The sequence below is a fragment of the Cyprinus carpio genome, chromosome B10 (assembly GCF_018340385.1).
Source record: "Cyprinus carpio isolate SPL01 chromosome B10, ASM1834038v1, whole genome shotgun sequence".
Taxonomy (NCBI): domain Eukaryota; kingdom Metazoa; phylum Chordata; class Actinopteri; order Cypriniformes; family Cyprinidae; genus Cyprinus; species Cyprinus carpio.
This window is the reverse complement of record NC_056606.1, coordinates 13091914-13103512: the sequence shown is the minus strand read 5'-3', so window position 1 is coordinate 13103512 and position 11599 is coordinate 13091914. Positions and strand designations below refer to the sequence as shown.

Here is an 11599-nt window from a genome sequence, read left to right as displayed (position 1 = left end):
ATCAGTGATAGTTTGAACCTTTTTTAATAGTTGTGTTTGAGTCCCTCAATTTATTTTAATCAATTTTTTTTTTTTAAATCTTGCAGACTCCTTGGAAGTGTGCTGGGGCCCCCATGCGTACCCCACCCCAAGACAATAAATAAAAAAAAAAAAAACACTAATTCAAACAAACGCAAAAATATTGATTGTTTTCAAAGAGTTTGAACACTCCTTTCTTTATTTTGTAATAAATTGTAATTGATCATAGATTAAATAGAAATATCTTTAAAAATCTAAAACACAATATCAGCACTGAAGTAACTGACATCACTCACAGTTGCCCTAAAATAGCATTCCTGAAGGACAGTAGAGAGAAGATGTTTTCTGAGTGTGGAAGAATCCACCAGATGGTACTCTTGGACTCCATTAGAAGAGCACCTACATTTAGGATATTTGTCAGTCTTCCTGAAAAACAGAGAATGCTGCCTATATGGCTGCAGTAATATAAGCAATTAAAAGCAAATCGGAATCCTTAATGTTGGAATGATTCAGTCTCTTCTCCCTGGGGAGCATGTCAATCAAGTTTCAATATTTCCCTCGCTTTAAAGAACACACAATAAACAAAGATTGAGACATTGTGGGGATGATTTGAAAACATGGCTAATGAGAGAAGAAAAAGAAGATCCCCGGGGAGTATTCATTGAAAATGGATTTTACACACTATGGAAATGAGGTGGCAGGAAACCCAGAAATATTCAAAGGTGTGATATATTGCTTTATGAACCTTTTTTTGCAAGTTTACTACAGTTATGTAAAAACAGGAAATAAAAAGAAGAAGAAGAATTAGGTTAGTTGCTTGTAATTATGCATACTTTACTGTTATTACTATAGTAAGTGCATGTAATGTGTAACAAGAACATTGTAAAAAAAAAGTGCTATTTAATATATTATTATAATTATTTTAATGAATAATAAAATTAATACAGTATAATAATAAATAATAATAATATTATGGAACATAATGGAATTTTTACAATTGTTTAGAATATGAGCATAATTTATGTTCTACTGTAGATACATTTTTGTTTTACTGGAGATATTTTTTACACTAATAAGCTTATTATTATTATTCATCTATTAATTCCCAGGATTGGTATCTGAATTTGGAATGTGAGAACTGCTACAATGGAATTCGTGGGAACCCTGGGGGAAAAAAAGGTAGAAAAAAATAGATTGTGAATGATATAAAATCCCTCTCTTTACTCATGATCTTTGGAAACATGACAGCAGATTTGACTACAAAGAAAGAGGTAGAATCAAAGCTTACTTCATCTCTCCTGCAGTGACAGAGACACACTTTCATCAAGAAGGTAACACTGTACTAGAGAGAGACAGTAAGAAAATAAAAAAGGCAGGGAGAGAGAGAGAGAGAGTGAGAGACAAACAAGGGAAGCCAAAGAAGAAAGACTCGGAGCTCCCTCTGCCCCCTCATATCTCTCTAGGGAATGAGAGAGTAGGGCAGAAAATAGAGGGACGGAGGAAGAGAAGACTGTTGAATGTAGTTGAGCATCGCGTTCAGAGGTAATAACATCACATTTTAATTCTAATCAAAGAGATGGGGGGCGAGTGAGAAGGGCTTTTTCCATTGGTTCTGCTTTTGAGATCAAATACCAGATGCTTGAATGCTTGAATTGGTAAAAAAACTGAGAGAGGCAGAGAAGGAATGAGAGCGAGAGAAAGCAGAGGGTAAGTGGGTAAGGCAGATGAAGGGGAAAAAAGAGAAAAACGGCAAGTTAATTAAGTGTCAGACTTCAGAAAGCTGCGCGGGATCAAAAGCATAAGATAAAACAGAAAAATACAGCCAGTGCGTTCATGCATGTTTGGCTTCTTTCTGCTGTTTCATACCTGGTCGCAGAGCACCCAGCAGCCAATGAGAGACTGTGATGGGACCGACACTGACACCCAGACCAAAGCAGACCAGAGATTTCTGACATGGTGTCTGTCGACCCAGATTGATGGGAGAAAAAATGAGGGGAGAGAGGACAGACAAAGACAGACTTGCGCCGCTGCGTCAGAAAAAACAGGTAAGTGTTCTTGTTCTTTCATTCTGTCATGTACCACAGCTAACTTAGTTAACCATTCTTCACCATCATTTTGAACATCTTATTATTCATGTGTACACTGTTTAAAATGACTGAACACCATTACAGTTTTGTTATGGATTCACACACAATTTGCACATTTTACTTTAATTCTTTTTTTTATTTGGGGGCTAAATCAATTGGTTTGTTGCATCAGCCAAATCCACAAGTAAAAATTTTAAATAAATGCAATAGTGTCTTTGATGTCTACAAAGCCTTTTATAGATTACTCAGGATACTAAGTTCAATATATAATCATAAAAAATGCTTTTTGGTACAAATCCATATTAAGTAAGCAATTTTTTGTTTGTTTACACTTGCAGTCTCAATGACTCATTTTGAAGCCACAAATTCCATCCAAAAGAGCATCATCAGCACTTAAAACGGATCAATCATCTCTTATTCTAAGAGAGGATATGAATCATTGTAAGACCTGTCAGTTAGATCCACATACATGTCCTGTTATTGATTAAAATGACAGTAAAATGCATCTAATTGTAATTACTGTTCAACAATTCAACACATTCATCCATTCATTACTTTATACACTCTTAAAAATAAAGGATCTTTATTGGCTTTGATGGTTTTATAGAGAACCTTTAACATCCACTGCACAAAGACTTTTATTAATAAAAATTATTAAAATATTCTTCACACGTAAGAAAAGGTTCTTTTAAGAACTGTTCATTGAAAGGTTCTGCTGTGGCATCACTGCCAAAACTCCCTTTTGGAACCTTTAAGAGTGCAACTCGAATCAATGTCTGTTTTTCAGAATGTATACCGAGGACATTCATCCTCCGATGTGCCCACAAGATATTTTTTAAGGTGTTCTGCTGTAAATAAGGTGTGTGGACCAAGTGTGCAGCACTAATCTTAGAGACGGGGGAGGGGAGCGATTCTCCACAAACACACAAACCCCCTTCTCTGCCAATCAGAGAGGAAGACAGAGAAGGAGAAGGAGAGCAAGTGAAGGAACAGGGGAGACGGCAGAGAGACTGAAAAGAGGAAACAGCTCCAGCAGTTATCTTTGGTGGACAGAGAGGAAGAATTAAACACGAACACACACTGTCCAGCCACACGTTACAAGGCTCTCCAGCCAGCGGAGGCGGATAACCAGCCAGACACCTCATATCTGCAGCTCAAGACCAAGAGGATTCCTCTCTAATTATACCCCGACTTCATCCTAAGCTGGACCGCAAGCTTTAAGAGGAGAGACAGAAGAAGAGGGAAGTGCTTTGTAGCTTCCTTGAAGGGGGTGAGAGTGTAAGGAGAGTGACAGAAAGAGAGAGAGAGCAGGGGAAATCTCCCCCTCGCCCTCTCTCGACCCAGAACACCGTCAGGCTGGCTGGCACAGCCATGGCCTTCACCTTTGCGGCCTTTTGCTACATGTTAACACTCGTGTTATGTGCTGCCCTCATCTTCTTCGTCATCTGGCAGGTACGTCTGTAGTTTTACAGTTTACTCAGTGAATGTGAATTTGTACGACTTCCTGTTACCTGTAACACTGTCACACTTCAATTTCAATTGGCTTCGGAATCCATGTCATCGCCAAGTGTCTGACTGCATGAGTGTGAATGTGTGTGTGTGTGTTCGTGCCAGTTTTTTGAGCGCAGAAACTGGTGTGTGTCTGTCCAAGCTGTCTCCCCTGCCCTTAACAAGAGGCCTTATCCATGAGGTGAATACAAATCGCGGCAGTTATTAATAGAGCAGACATTCTGAGTCATGGATGATTAATGATTTACAGAACAAGTAGACGGATACAGAAGAAAAAAAACGGAGGAAGGAGGCGGGAGTCTACCTGTGTGTATATGCACACAAACACACACATACATACAGTCAATAATCTAAATGTAAATCTCACAAAACCTTAAGAATGATTACACCATGAAAAAAAATATAAAATAATATTTTACTTAGAAAATTAAGCATATTTTTAGGACCATTATTTGAGATATTAAGCACATTCATTTTAATCACATATTTTTTTTTAATTTAGCAGATAAGCATATTTCTCCCCTTAATTCTCCATACAGTATAAAAATATGTAATAATGTATATATAATGTATAAATAAATATGTGTTTTAAAAATGTATTTATACATCATTGTACCTCATGTACACACTTCCCTTTAACTTTGGAAGATGTAATTCTTTAAAAAGTTGTATTACAGTGAGTAAGAAAATCCAAAGAAAAAACTGTATTACATTAATGACAATATAGTGAGAATCACCATTGAAAACATATAAAGCAACTTCTAGATGCTTTTTGCAATGAAAATTCTAGGGGAAAATGTCATAAAAATAATGTTACAACAATATCAATATATTTTATGTAATGCAAAAACAATGTATATTTAATGTGTCGTGGGTTCAAAAGTGTAAAAAATCTTAATTTATCAAAAAATATCAAAAGATATTTTTCTTCTTTTCATTTTGAGGTGTAATGTGACTTAGACATGTTTTAGTTAGATTCACCAATGCACACAAACACAGAGAGCGAGAGCGCTGAAGAGGAAGAGGTCAACATCTCATTTAAACTCTACTGGTTGTTCTGTGCCAGCCCACTGTCTGTAGAATCACAAATGAAATTTGCACAGTCGCCACCTGAGACTTCAACATCATCTGTATTCTTCATACTAGAGGCGGCATTCTCGCAAAAGGCAACAGCAGACAAACACAATGGCCCTGATCTGTTAAAATCTGTCTGAAACACTAAAACACTAGAGAGCAGAGGTTTCAACACCTAAAACACAAGCCCTGAATGCCAAACCAGAAGTCAGGGATATTTTCAGATCGGCATTAGACCGCAGACCTTCCTTGTAAGACGTTCAAAAGGCCATTAAGAAACAGACTTGAAATGACTGAGCATTGACTAATGACAGGAGTGGGAGAGATTCTAAACATGAGTCATTTGGTGTGAGTGTGTGTGTGAGTGTGTGTGTGTGTGTGTGTGTGTGTGTGTGTGTGAAACAATAATAATGAGAACGCATACCAAAATCGGCGAGAAACCATGTTATTGAGAATGCTTATCAAACCGTAATTTGGTTCTGACACCCTATCCCCCTTTCCTCTCCTTCTCCCACTATCTTTGTATGGCTCTCAGCCAATAAGAATGTGAACTCACTTCTATAGCAACCATGACGCCCTCTTAGGGGCTCATTCGATCACCATAGCAACTGCATCTGTTTACAGAGAACAAAGTGAGGGAATGGCAGGAGATATGGATCTATAAGGGGAAAAGGAAGGAGGGGAGATTGTAGCTTGAAGCTGTAGGAATGGCTAGAGAATGAGGAAAGTTAAACATAAAAAAGGCCACAGATGGTACAATCACCCTTCATCGTCTCGAACCTCCAAAATGTCCAGTGGTTTTGTTTAAATGCTTGTGTAACACAAATTCTCTGTCTCTTCTCGATTATTGCTTTTGATGAGCTGCGCACAGACTTCAAAAATCCCATTGATCAGAGCAACCCCACCAGAGCGGTAAGCCTTTTCTTAGATCACGATTCCTTTCACACAGCATAAACTACTCAGCATCAGTCTCCCAACTGAGAACAGCAGGTTTCAGAGACACTGAAACGGCATACATGCACATATGTGAACACATGCAGAAACATGCAATCCTATTGCGCTCTTCTGTTTTTCCTCAGAGGGAAAGAATATTGAACATCGAGAGAATCTGCAACCTCCTCCGAAGGGTGAGTGAAATTGTGGCAGATCAAGGCAAGTGTAAGCATATATAAAGTGCGGAGGACATGTAAGAGAAGCTAGCTATATATTTTTTTTACTTTATGGGAGTGATACACTGATTCTTGTCATTCTTGACTATAGCCCTAATGTATTCTAACATAAACAAACACAATATAAAAAAAAAAAAAAATATACTTCAGCTATATTCAGTATAAAAAATTGGATGTTCATTTTAAGATTTCATAACATTAACAAACTCAATCTGACATAATGACATCATCATCATCTGATTGGTTCTTTTTTGTATCAGCAGCCAATGAGCTCGCTGCTCAACATTCAAATACTTTGCTAGTGCTTGTGGTAACAGTTGCAGCGTGCTTCAGATACCCCCCACCATCCCCAGCTCCACCTGTATAGATCTGCTAGGGGTGATCAGGTTATATGTGCAGCAGCAGTATTTCTTACTTGCTCACAGCAGCATGGTGTGGATGTATTGGCAGTAGCAAGTCTCGGTACTTGCTCTGCCGCAGCAACAGCAGCGTAGCAGATCTATTCCACCAAGACCAAACACAATAATATTGTCATGTACATTACCATGCCAATCCTTCATGACAGAAATGATAAAAAGTCTAATATTGTCAATAACTAATAATAGCGCTGATGTATACTCTCATTCAAAAGTTTTGGGTCAGTTTGGGGTTCTTTTTTTTTTAAAGAAATTAGTACTTCAGCTTTCTATTCATTAGAGAATCCTGAAAAAAAGTATCACTATTTCCACAAAAATATTATGTTTGTTGAACACCAAATTAGCATATTAGAATAATTTCTGAAGGATCATGTGACACGGAAGACTGGAGTAATGGCCACTTCAGTTTTGCCATCAGAGGAATAAATTACATTATAAAATATAATAAAATAGAAAATAGTCATTTTATTGTCATTTACACTCACCGGCCACTTTATTAGGTACACCTATTCAATTGCTTGGTAAAACAAATTGCTAATCAGACAATCACATAACAGCAACTCAATGCATTTAGGCACCTAGATGTGGTGAAGATGACTTGCAAAAGTTCAAACCGAGCATCAGAATGGGGAAGAAAGGGCATTTAAGTGACTTTAAACGTGAAATCGTTGTTGGTGCCAGACGGGCTGGTGAGCGGCAGTTGTGTGGATGAAAATGCCTTGTTGATGTCAGAGGTCAGAGAAGAATGGGCAGACTGGTTAGAGATGATAGAAAGGCAACAATAACTCAAATAACCAACCACTTGTTACAACCAAGGTATGTAGAATACCATCTCTGAACACACAACAAGTCGAACCCTGAAGCAGATGGGCTACAGCAGCAGAAGACCACACCGGGTGCCGCTCCTGTCAGCTAAGAACAGGAAACGGAGGCTACAGTTCACACAGGCTCACCAAAATTGGACAATAGAAGATTGGAAAACCAATGCCTGGTCTGATGAGTCTCGATTTCTGCTGCAATGTTCAGATGGTAGGGTCAGAATCCATCTTGCCTTGTCTCAACGGTTCAGGCTGGTGGTGGGGGTGTAATGGTGTGGGGAATATTTTCTTGGCACACTTTAGGCCCCTTAATACCAATTGAGCATTGTTTAAACGCCACAGACTACCTGAGTATTGTTGCTGACCATGTCCATCCCTTTATGACTAGTGTACCCATCTTCTGATGGCTACTTCCAGCAGGATATTGACCATGTCACAAAGCTCAGATCATCTCAGACTGGTTTCTTGAACATGACAATGAGTTCACTTTACTCAAATGGCCTCCCCAGTCACCAGATCTCAATCCAATACAGCAGCTTTGGGATGTGGTGGAACGGGAGATTCGCATCATGGATGTGTATCCGACAAACCTGCAGCAACTGCGTGCTGCTATCATGTCATTATGGACCAAAATCTCTGAGGAATGTTTCCAACACCTTGTTGAATCTATGCCATGAAGAATTAAGGCAGTTCTGAAGGCAAAAGGGGGTCCAACCCGGTACTAGCAAGGTGTACCTAATAAAGTTGCCAGTGAGTGTATAATATTACTGTATTTTGGTCAAATAAATGCAGCCCTGATGAGAGTAAGAGACTTGTTTAAATATTGAATCTTACTGACCCCAAACCTAGTATATCATGCATCCATACTTTAATTATACTCAAGAGTATATTCAGAGCCCTAGGGGGTTGATTGGAAACCCTTGTGTTAACATTCTGTATCCCCCAAACAACCACAAAATAGTCTACTTCTGGTCTTCTTGAAAGTGGCATCACTGTATCTCTTTTAATTTCTCTTCCCCCTTTTCTTTTCTTGCTCTGTTCTTGGAGGCACACTCATATCTTGCACACGCACATAAAGAGTCAGAACTGAATGTGTAAAAGATGTTGAATATGTGAATTCATGCTTATAAACATAACAAGTACTTGAAACTTTTTTTTTTTTCAGCTGGTGGTTCCAGAGTATTCCATCCACGGGCTGTTCTGTCTGATGTTCATGTGTGCAGGGGAGTGGGTGACTCTGGGCCTTAACATCCCCCTGCTCCTCTATCACCTCTGGAGGTACAAACTGTCCCTGACTTACATCTACTTAATTGAAATTTCAAAATGGGTCCCTGTTGCAATCCCCCCTCACTTTTTATCTCCCTCAGGTTTTTCCACCGTCCTGCAGATGGGTCTGAGGTTATGTATGATCCAGTGAGTGTGATGAATGCAGACATTCTGAATTACTGCCAAAAAGAGTCCTGGTGCAAGCTAGGTTTCTACCTTCTGTCCTTTTTCTACTATTTGTACAGGTAAACCCTCCTCATTCATATATCATCTACCCATTTAGATATCCTATGTTATGAGATCTTATGTTTGGATTTTATTGATGGTATTACTATTACCTACTTCATCAACTGAGAGGAACAATGGACTTCTCAAACTGGACAAAAGAAATGTAAAATAAGAAATAAATCAACACAGCTGTTTTCATTTATAACAATAAGAAACGTTTCTTGAGCACAAAATCTGAATATTAAAAGTATTTCTGAGGGATCACAAGACACTGAACACTGACTTTGTCCCAGAATGTCTTTTCTTAATTAAGATATTAAGTAAGTATATCTATCTTGATTAATTTCTCTCGATCTCTTTTGCAGTATGGTGTATGCTTTGGTCAGCTTCTAAGGGATCAAATGAAGGACAGGATGATTGTGAAAGGAAGGAGAAAAATGACAGAATAAAGACCGAACTATGGCGCTTCCCTCTCCCTCATCAACAGACCTTGTTCAGCTCCTCCTCAGATCTCCTGGGTGGGGATGGACGATGGACAGATGTAGAAAAAGCTCAAGACAAGGAGGCATTTAAAGCTGTCAATGTAAAGCTGCCTCAGTTACTGTCAGTAAAAAAAAAACAAGTGGAGATGTGGACCAAAAGAAACGAGTGCAATAGAAAGAGAGAAATATGGTGAACAAAAGACTCAGGCAGTGTGGATGTTTTGTAACACCATTGAATTTCTCAAGGGCTGCTGAAAATTTCCGCTGCTCATAGCAACAAATGGTTCTTAATGTCTACGAAGAGACATGTAAAGTGCTACTGAGGCCATTACAGAATGTGTTACCTTCAATTTTAAATCAATAGACCGTGGACTTTGTCGCAACGTCTTTATCTTCAGATAACTGTCAAGTATTTAATAACTGCTAAGTATTTGCTATTTCAGTATTTGTGGTAGATAAATGTACCCTGTATGTAGAGGTACGATATAATAATTGATTAAATTCTGAATATATGGCCAGGGTAGTTCTATTAGTGTCCTTAAACAACCGCACATTTTTACGTCAAATCTGATGGTGACGTATACAAAGACATTTCAAAGCAAATCAACCAATGAGATAAGTATCACAAACCGGGGAAACTGTTTGAGCAACATCCAGATGAGGATTGACACCCCATGTTCCAGATTCATCCATCATGGGCTGCGGTGAGGACGAGCGGTCAAGTAGAACGGCAGACTCTTAATTGAGACAGGCGTGCAGGACAGGCCGTGCTGGAGGGAAGAGAGATCCGACCCCAACCTCTGCCGGAGTTCAAATACTCGATAGACTGTGACAAATCATAAAAGCACTTTTGGAATGCCAACAGATGAACTGTAGCAAACAACAGAGGAAGATTAATTTGCGTTGAGTGGGCTGATGTGCGTGAGACAGCCGGACACAGCAGACCGTGATGCAGATGATGGAGACACTGGTGTCGGAAACGTTCGACGATGATGCTTTGGACAACATACAAACTTTTCAGGCAATCTTCTGTGTTGTTAGACTAAAGCCGACATTTAATGCCACTCTGTTCCGTGTATCACAAGGCCTCTCGATTTGCCTCACCTGGAGTTCCTGTGTTGTGCTGTGTCCATCAGTCTGCTAAAAAAGTCGATTAATGATTATTTACCCTAGCTGTGTGTAGTTCTGGCTTTGTAGATGAATAGAGTGGCCGAACGTATCTCTCATGAGCCGCTTCACTAGCTAGAACGGCTTCATTTTTAACTTAAAAGCAAGCAATTTAATAACGACAATGTCTGAGTGCTTTTTGGCAACACTGCCTATCTGGTTCTAACTCCCGGGTCTTCTTTCCATCTTGGCTTTGACTTGATGTACCCTCAAAAATGTGAATATATATCCTGGACAATCGCTAATAGCACAGGAATGTGGGCCGAGAGACAGCTGACTGGGTCTTCATTATAGACGTCATCACTGAATGTCTTTTTGTGATTAATATTAGTTCACATGCAGTATCTACATTTAAGAATACCTGCATGATTATGTCTTTTATACATGATTCATTAATGTACGCTACAGCACCTTTGCTAACTTTATGGTCTGTATTCAGTTGAATACAACCAAATATCTTATATACTCCAAAAGCAATTACACATGTTCTAATAAAAATATGTTGCCAAAAAAAAGAAAAGAAAAAAAAGTCAGTTTGTTGATTTGCATTTTGGGATTAGAATTAACCTTGGAATTGATTAGTCTTTTATTCAGCAAGGAAGCAATAAATTGATCAAAAGTAACAGTAAAGACTGTTTGTAAGATTTTGCAAAAATATTAAGCAGCACTAATGTTTTCAACATTGATAATAATAAGAAAAGTTTCTTTAGCAGAAAATCAGCATATTAGAATGATTTCTAAAGGATCACGTGACACTGAAGACTGGAGTAATGGCTGATGAAAATTCATCTTTACCATAACCATCACAGGAAAAAAAGTTTCAAATATATTACAATAAAAATTACATTTAAATACAGTAGTCAACATTTGAAGTGGATCAAAAAATTTCACTAAAGTTGTTCTAATACAAGAACACATTTTTGTTTTAGGTTTTAAGACAACTTTGATGAAAGGTTTTGATCCACGTCAAATGCTGACTATTATAATATTTCACAATATTGTTGTCAAATAAATGCGGCCTTGGTGAGCATAAGCGATTTCTTTCAAAAACATTTTAAAATCTTACCAATCCCAAAGTTCAGAGTGGTATAACTTGATCAACATGTTGCAGTCTTTATAAATGTTGAAATGAGAGAGGGTATTTTTATTTAAAAAAAAAAAAAAAAAAAAGCTGGTTTGCAAAAGGAGGATATTGAATTCCATCAAAAAAGAAATAAGTAAATTGAAAAGGGATGAAACTGTGATAAGAAGAAAAAAAGATCAAGGCAAATGATGAAGGCCAAGAGATAGAGAATGTTTATAAAGAATCTGAGCACATTCTTGCAAGTCTCAAGCAAAAGTAAATGTGAAAGAGTGATAATGAAA

The 11599-nt window shown here is 38.1% G+C and overlaps 1 protein-coding gene across 3 annotated transcripts; it reads left to right on the top strand.

Moving 5' to 3' along the window:
* Positions 1 to 1375: 1375 nt before the first annotated feature.
* Positions 1376 to 10749, top strand: cnih2 (cornichon family AMPA receptor auxiliary protein 2). 3 transcript variants are annotated; one of them, XM_019111575.2, is made up of 8 exons: positions 1379 to 1560; positions 1895 to 2063; positions 2893 to 3557; positions 5532 to 5600; positions 5768 to 5815; positions 8257 to 8369; positions 8459 to 8602; positions 8951 to 10749. In XM_019111575.2, the coding sequence occupies exons 3-8, from the start codon at positions 3477 to 3479 to the stop codon at positions 8976 to 8978; spliced, it is 483 nt and encodes a 160-aa protein (XP_018967120.1). In that variant the 5' UTR covers positions 1379 to 1560; positions 1895 to 2063; positions 2893 to 3476; the 3' UTR covers positions 8979 to 10749. The 3 variants fall into 3 exon arrangements, with proteins under 3 accessions (XP_042588560.1, XP_018967120.1, XP_042588559.1); XM_042732625.1 differs by lacking the exon at positions 1379 to 1560 and adding an exon at positions 1584 to 1725 and having other exon boundaries at positions 2893 to 3556; positions 5531 to 5600; XM_042732626.1 differs by lacking the exon at positions 8951 to 10749 and having other exon boundaries at positions 1376 to 1560; positions 2893 to 3556; positions 5531 to 5600; positions 8459 to 8606.
* Positions 10750 to 11599: the final 850 nt, after the last annotated feature.

Bases quoted from the DNA above. Each gene is read 5' to 3' on its own strand.
- cnih2 (XM_019111575.2), top strand. From the start codon at position 3,477: ATGGCCTTCACCTTTGCGGCCTTTTGCTACATGTTAACACTCGTGTTA. The intron at 3,558-5,531 runs GTACGTCTGTAG...TGTCTCTTCTCG, and splicing joins TCTTCTTCGTCATCTGGCAG to ATTATTGCTTTTGATGAGCT. The intron at 5,816-8,256 runs GTGAGTGAAATT...TTTTTTTTTCAG, and splicing joins TCTGCAACCTCCTCCGAAGG to CTGGTGGTTCCAGAGTATTC.